Source organism: Pteropus alecto, unplaced genomic scaffold, assembly GCF_000325575.1.
Source record: "Pteropus alecto unplaced genomic scaffold, ASM32557v1 scaffold111, whole genome shotgun sequence".
Taxonomy (NCBI): domain Eukaryota; kingdom Metazoa; phylum Chordata; class Mammalia; order Chiroptera; family Pteropodidae; genus Pteropus; species Pteropus alecto.
Window position 1 is genome coordinate 712,214 of NW_006431915.1, and position 8,226 is coordinate 720,439.

At 34.4% G+C, this 8,226-nt stretch overlaps 1 protein-coding gene across 2 annotated transcripts in view; it reads left to right on the forward strand.

Annotated features, from left to right (window-relative positions):
* The window catches only part of SMC2 (structural maintenance of chromosomes 2), a 51,430-nt gene that overhangs the window by 39,759 nt on the left and 3,445 nt on the right, over window positions 1-8,226 (forward strand). For both annotated transcript variants that reach the window (XM_025041282.1, XM_025041286.1), the window contains 3 exons: window positions 1,448-1,564; window positions 4,258-4,418; window positions 8,070-8,217. In XM_025041282.1, the coding sequence (XP_024897050.1) occupies window positions 1,448-1,564; window positions 4,258-4,418; window positions 8,070-8,217 (426 nt within the window). The remainder of the gene's footprint in view (window positions 1-1,447; window positions 1,565-4,257; window positions 4,419-8,069; window positions 8,218-8,226) is intronic.

Sequence of the window (8,226 nt, forward strand, 5' to 3'; positions counted from 1 at the left end):
CCTAACCACTGTTTTACTAATCTGTAAAACCAGCAGCATCTCTATTTTAACGCTCTCGGTTACTTTGTTATCCATCTTCCCTGACAAAACTTTTATAGTCTGCCATGTCACTAGAAAAATCCAGAGGGAAAAGCAGTCCCTATTCTTGACAGCCCCATAGGAATCTGCAGTCTGAGTAATTTTATATTGTGCCCTATACCTTCTTTAATTCTGCAAAATTTTGTTTTAATTTGCATAATAGAGTTAATGAGAATTTCTAAACGATAACACTTATGAGTTCAATTACTTTTAAGAAATTTTGCTCTAATGGGTTTTTTTTAAAGTGTTACTGACATTAGTATCTACAAAGAATTTATATTATGTTAGTACCAAAGAGGCTAATAATGTATGTGTTGTGATCTCTAAAATGTTCTTGCTAATTTTCATTTTTTCATTAAAGCTTTGCAGTGTATAGCATATTTGTGGAAGGAAATCATTGGTCTGAATTTAAGCTGCATAACATCATGAAGCTTGTTCACTTTTACTCATTTGCTTTTGTTAATGACAACTGGATCTAATATATTTTTTAAAAGAATATAGCAACTCCCATCTCTGTACCAAAGAGGAAAGCTCTGTTATTGACAAACATATAGCCTTTTGCAATAAGATAAAAACGTGGAAAAGAGGTCTTAAGAGTTTGGCCATAAAGGAGAGGTAGAGCAAGGAAGCTAGCAGGACTGGCTGGAGTTTTTAAGGAGAATTTGAGGCCTCCTTGAAATGTGAGGCTTTAAAAAAATTGAGTTAAGAGGATTTTTTAGGAAGTACTGCTACTCAAAAGTTTTTTTCAGTAAATTTCCACATTAACCAGGGAAGACCACTCTGCAGATGTGATGTTTGAGCTCAAACTTGAGACACCATCTAGGTCACACATAGAGAAAGAATGTTTGGGAAGAAAGAACAATGCGGGGGCCATAACGCTATGACGAACTTATTATGTTCAAGGAACTGAAAATAAGACTATATGGCTGGAGCCTGGGGAAAAGTATGATGCCAAAAAGTCAGATAAATAAGGACCACATTATGTAGGATCATGGAGAAGAATTGAAATTTTGTGTCGCTGCTAAGATCTTAAAAAGAAGCATGCAGGGTTACTTTTGAGTTTATATATGACATTTTCTTTTGTGCCTTAGCTGCTAGGAATTTAAGGGAATATTAGTGGAATCAATATATTTTAGGAGCTTGTCTTATAAATTCTCAGTTATAATTGAATTTTACATATAGATGATAATTTACTTCATAATTGGTTTCCTTTATAGCTGTTAATGTAAAATATACAGTATATCTTTTTGGTAAATAGGAATATATATATTATATATAAAAATAATAAAAGTTCTATATTCCTGACTGAATTCTAGAATATAAGAAAATCTTATATTTTCTCAATTAAGTATGCTTTTTATCTCACTAGTATAATGACTTGATGAAAAAGAAGAGAATTGTAGAAAATGACAAATCCAAAATACTAGCAACTATAGAAGACCTTGACCAGAAGAAAAACCAAGCCCTAAATATTGCTTGGCAAAAGGTATTTGAACCAAAAATATTATCATTTATTCTATATTAGGCAAAGATGAAGAATATTGTCCTTAGGTTTATATTCTAAGATGAATTGGAAATGGCTAATTTGTGTTCGAAGGAGGCACTTGCTCACACATTAATTAAAACCTCACACTTTTAAATACATTTTGTGCCGTTTGGTCTTGATTAAACCTTTTTGCAAAGGGAAGTTTGTGACGCTCCATCATACTCTCATACTCTACTTCTCTGGTTCCTAGGTTATATTAAATTCCTAATCTGGGTTTCTCCAGTTTTCATTCTTCCCTTGTTTGCTAGGTCTGTGTCACCTTTAAAGGGGACACTGTTTGTCCTCTTTTCTTCCCACGAGATCACAAGCTCTTATATTTGGAAGAAGCCTTGGACACTGCCTAGTATCTGTTGTATCCCACTCCCCCTCTTGAAACTGGAAGCTTTGATTGTTGAAAAACCTCTCCCAAGAACCCCTTCTGTTCTAACTTCAGTTTCTCAGAGGTCAAATATTAGTTCTAAGACTGTTTCTACGGCAAGATTGGTGTATTCCTTACCTGTTACAGATTACTCATTGCATTTCAGATTTCATAAGTATTTTTCTGTAGGTTTTTTAAAAGTATTTTGTACACATTAGATTGATAATTAGTTAATATATTAAGCAGTGACTCTTCTTACAGATGAAGAAACTAAAGGTTAGAATGATGAAGTAGTCTCTAAGATCATATAGCCAAAAACTAGAAAAACTGGGATTCTCTTTTCCTAAATTAGAACCAAAGTTAAAATTGCCTTTTGTTGCTAACTGCTGTTACCCTTGTTCTTTAAGAAATGGACAATAAAATGAGGAAGTTTAGTATTCTTTTTTACTGGACTGTTATTTAAAAAAATCCCAGCTACCATTTTGTGTTTCATGGTAACTTCGGCAGATTTCAGGGTTCTTTACTATTATTTCTGTTTCCCTGGCTATATAGATTTGTCTCCTTTAGGATAATTCCTTAGCCTCTTGTATATTATCTATATGTAGATATCTGATATAGGATATATTTTCCTATATCTCCCATAACAAAAGACACTTTCTCAAAAATTCTGGACATAATTACAGTGCTGTTTGGTACTTTAACAATTCTGTGCCTCTGAGATTTAACTTGATACCTTGTTGTTGTTGTTGTTGTTTAATTTTATAGGAACTTTATTTTCAGTAATGGCAGCACAATTAATCCCTTTCAGTCACCTTGTTTTTTCTGCTATGCAACTAATTTTCAGTGTTCCATCTCCTAGTAGTTGTCTGTATTTTTTTAAAAGCATGCTAAAAGTTGACCCCGTTATTTAACACTGGATCTGAGAGGTTTTGTTTCTTGTTTTGCCCATGGTTCCTGAATTTAGTGCTAGTACAAATTTATCCTTTAAACTGATTTTTCCCCAATTTCCAAGGTTCTCCCAAAGCAAGTAAACTTATATGTCATGCACTATTCACATATTAATTTTCTCATTTAATTCTCACAGTAATATGATGAGTTAGGTATTATTATTATCAACATTATTATTAGTAGCATTCCACTGTTGTCTTAGTTCTGAGCTGCCTCTCTTGCCTGGCCAAAAAATTCGAAAAGAAAAATGAACGTAGGGTGTTTATAAATACTATGCTATCTTCCATTTTTCCCAGAAGAAACGGTGATCCTCTCTCTCCATTGATATGAACTCTTGTCTAGCTCTGGAAATCTGTCCCATATATAAAACTAGAACCTGTGGGAAACTAGCATGTGTGCATGTGTGCATGTGTGCAGTGCTCTTAAAATATGTATTCCTTAGTAAATCTACATTCAGGAACACTGCTTATGTCTAGGAGATTTGTCTGCTGAACTCTAAGATTATTAGTCATGTCTCAGAACAGGTGGCTGAATTCTCAAATCACTGATTAAGTGTGTGTGCACAAAAATTACCCAGTTACAAGCTAGAATATTGGTCCTAAATCTCTGTAATCTCCTATTGCGGCTTGATGGGAATAGGCCAAACATCTTCTTTAGTCTTTTTCTCTTGGAGTCCAATCCTACTCCTGTCCCTTGACACCTTAACTTCTTCAGCTATGAGAAGAAGCATTTAAAAAGAACAGTTCAACACTCTGAGCAGATCTGGTTGTTTGATTTCATTCCTCTTATTCTCCTAGAGTCACCCTGATCATCTTAGGTTTTCTAAGGTCAGCTGATAACCATAGGCCCATGTTACCATACCAGTCACTAGAAAAGTTTTATAAGAGAACATTTTATGGCAAAAAGTTTTGTTTTTGCTTTTCCAATGAAAGTTCCATCTCCCATATTGTATAGTTGTATGTCTCTGAGGATTTCTGCAATATGGCCTGCAAAACTATCAAAACTTCAGGGTAGAGTTTGAGGTATAGCCTCTAGTTCCCTCTGGAAGTTAGAATAGGGCTCCGTAAACTATTTCTGTAAAGGGACAGATAATTATTTTTGGTTTTGTGAGCCATATAGTCTCTGTTGCAACTATAAGACTATTGGTGTAGGGCTAGCAGCCAGAGACAATACATAAATGAATGGATATGGCCAGATTTGTCATATTGACCATAATTAGCCAAATCCTGAATTAGAGTAACAGCAAAACACACTGCTGGTATATACACAGATTACCATTTGACTTTTTGGAAAACCTATATTTTAATATCATTTTTTTTTTACTCAGGTGAACAAGGATTTTGGGTCTATTTTTTCTACTCTTTTGCCTGGTGCTAATGCTATGCTTGCACCACCAGAGGGGCAAACTGTATTAGATGGTCTGGAGTTCAAGGTCGCCTTAGGAAATACTTGGAAAGAAAACCTAACAGAACTTAGTGGTGGTCAGAGGTGAGTAATCCCTTAGCTATAATCACTCTCCTCTTATTTTATTATAATCCATCATTTCATTGCCTCCCAATTTTATTTCAGTTTTGCTTTGCTTAGCTCTCTTTGCATTTAGAATTTAAGGAGCTTAACGTGTAGGACAACACATTTTAGTTAGAACGTTTGATTAAAATAGTAGGCAACAAAGGATATAAGGATAAGTAAAGAGAAAATTAGACAAGATATAGAAAAAACAATAGTTTTCAAACTTTGGAAAATGAGTAGCCTAGGATTATGCACCTGAGAGAAAGGAAAAAAAAATAGTGCTGTGAGCCAGTATTGACCTCAGCTTTCTCCCTAGGCACAGTTTCTGGACTGTAGACGCAGGAAGAGAAACCCACACAAAACCCAGTAGTCTCACTAAATTAAGGAAACGTTAGAATTTTGGCCCCAGTGAGCTATGCTATGGCATTAGCTCTGTACTATCCCTGAAGTGAAGGCTACTCTAGATGCCTTAGCAATGTTAATTGTAGGCCTTGAAGAGATCATGCTAATCTGAATGTAACTTATTTCTCAGAGCAAAGCCCAACACTTAAAGTTAACAAAATTGAGACTCTGAACAACATAATAAGCATCTAGCATCTGAAAAAAATTACTAGACAGAAATTAAGAAAATGTGACCTATAACCTAAAGAAAAATCTGTCAATGGAAACAAGACCTAGAAATGACAGGTGATAAAACCAGCAGATAAGAAAGGTAAAGAGTTACATTAACTATTGCCAAGAATTATAAGAAAAATATGATGAGAGAAACAAATATTTTAAATAGGTATCAAGTGGAACTTCTAGAGATAATATACCTAAAAGGGAAGTTCACTGCATGAGATTAACAGATTAGACAATATGAAAGAAACATGAATGTATTTGAAGACGTATCACTAGGACCTATTCAAGCTGAACTGAAAAACATAAAAGTATAAATATAAAGCTTCACTGCCCTGTGGGACAATATCAAGCAGCCTAACATACATGTATTTGGAGTTCCAAAAGGAAAGAGGCAAAACAAAAATACTTGAAGAATGGCCCTACATTTTTCAGATTTGATGAGTTCTATAAACCTACAGACTTGATTTCTATGAACCCCAGGTAGGATAAACACATACACCAGACTTGCACACACATATAATAACACAGCAAGGCATGTCATATAAAATTGCTGTGATTTTATAAGCCAGTAATTATAAGAAAAATCTTAAAAGCAGCCAGAGGTTAAAAGGCATATTACAATGTCAAGGAACAAAAGTAAGAATGACTTTAGACTTCAAAAACTATGCAAGCCTGGAACAAAATCTATAAAATGTTAAAAGAAAAACCGGCAAACTTAGAATTCTAATAGAAATAGTCTTCAAATTGAAGGCAATATATTTTTTCAGAAAAACAAAAGTTGGAAGAATTTGATCCCAGCAGAACTGTACAAGTTCAGGAAGTTTTCAAGTGAGAGGAAAGTGGTACCAGACAGAAAGTTAGATCCACTTAAAGAAACAAATGAGTGTCGGAAATAGCATGCTCGAGGTAGGCTTCAGGGAACTGCCTCCCAGCCTTCCACAGTGACTCAGTCAGCATACTGAGAGAAACTTAGAAGGCCATGTGGTCTAATTCCTTACCTGCAGAGAGCCAAGTAATTAAAACCTCCTAAGAGAAAATTATGAATATTTACATAATTGAAGATGGTTATTAATTTTTTTCCCCTGCAGGCTGTACAATCCACAGTCCTTGAATTGTTCACATGCCCTATAATGCCATCTTGTAACTATTCTCTTATGTACATAGAAAATACTAAGACCTGTTAATTTCCCTTATGAAATCTTTTGTCGTTTTTGAGAATAGCAGTCTACTCTGTTTTTCTTTATCGATAAAATTCCCAAATATTTGGAGTCTAAAAAACACCTGCTGTCTCTTAACCAAATTTGAATTCCACAGTTTAGTTCCCAGTATCTTTACTATTTTTGCCAAAGTCCTAGAAAATGTTTTGGGGAAAATAGAAATGTATGCTTATTTTCTTATTGGGACCTAAAAATTATTTCCATAATTAAGATGGTATAAAATTATTTGTATATATACCACTATGCAGCAAAGTAGTTTAACTCCTGGCAATTTTTTTTTTTATCTGAACAAGGAAGTTTAAAGCCCAATGCCTTAAACATTTCTCACAGAGAAAGCCAATGAAAAATAATTTTAGATAGTTTGAATGACCTCAGCTACCCTCTATAGAGGTAAATGTTACTGTTATTTGTTTTTATTGTACTGTTTTATTTTCTTTGCTAGAAATTTTGGGTTAATTTTCCTAGACCCCCTCCACTTTGTAGGCGTTTTTTCCCACTTACATATTTCTTAATAAATACCCTATTGGAATGCAATAAGCTGTAGGTTAAGTGCTGCATACCAGGAGATATTTGAACTTACAGAATAAGTGTTACAAATATTTTTGTAATTTTTATTTTAGTGTTAAGTAATTAGATATTTTGTATTCAAATAAACAAAGCTTTTTTATAAACTGTTTAAGAAAAAATGTTATAAGAATTAGGATTCTTCATACCAAGATAGAACAAAAACAGCTAAAGTTAGCTAGAAGAGAAGTGAAAAAGAGCCACAGAATCTAAGAGTCGGTGTAACAACAAATTTTAAATAAGGTATATTAGGGTTCTCCAGATAAAAAGAACCAATAGGATATACATATATGAAGAGATTTATTACAAGGAATTGGCTCATTTTATTTTGGAGGCTGAGAAGTCCTACACTGCAGTCAGCAAACTAGAGACCCAGGAAAGCCAGTGGCGTAATTCAGTGTGAGTACCAAGAGCAATGAGGGCAGAATCTCCATATCTCAAGTAATCAGGCAAGAAGGGATTAAATTTTTCCTTTACTTTTTTTTTTTTTTTACTATTCAGGACCTTAGCAGACTGAATGCTGTCCACCCACGTAGGGGAAGGCAAACTGCTTTATTGAGTCTTCCCATTCAAGTCCTAATTTCATTCAGAAACACCCTCACAAACACACCCAGAAATAATATTTAGCCACATGTCTGGGTACCCCATGGTTCAGTCATGTTGACCCAATATTAACCATCACATAAGGACTGCTTAAACTTCTCACACTGAAGTATTAAGAGTAATGGGCCAAAATCTATTGAACTTAAATGGTGCCAATAAAAAGTGGATAATGTGTGCACACAATGTGGATGCGTGCATAGTAACAGTTTGAAGGAGGGCACCTAAACCAGTTATACTATTACCAGTATGTTACATTAAGTATATAGTTCTCACTCACCTGCTACATAGGTATCCAATAAGCAATTGGGGAAGGAAAGAGAAAACTGTTACTGCTAACATGACCTTTTCTTAAGACAGGTGCCAAGTATAATATCCGATTATTTGACTGGAAAGAACATAAACCTGTTCTGTCAAAATAAAACTCATTGAAGAGAGGATAAATGGAAAGCTAAAAGAAACATTTTAATACAAGTATTGAAGTTTGAGACTTAAAATTCTTTTTCTTATGATTATCTTTTAGCTAAATCTGTACTATTTATAATAACAGAATAGCAGATTTGCTTCAATATTTTGGTAAAAAGTGGTAAAATCAAGTTTTGATGGCTTTCTTCCAACCTTTTCTTAGGTCGTTAGTGGCTTTGTCATTAATATTGTCCATGCTTCTCTTCAAACCTGCTCCAATTTACATCCTGGATGAGGTAGATGCAGCCTTGGATCTCTCTCATACCCAGAATATTGGGCAGATGCTGCGTACTCATTTCACACATTCTCAGGTAGGAACC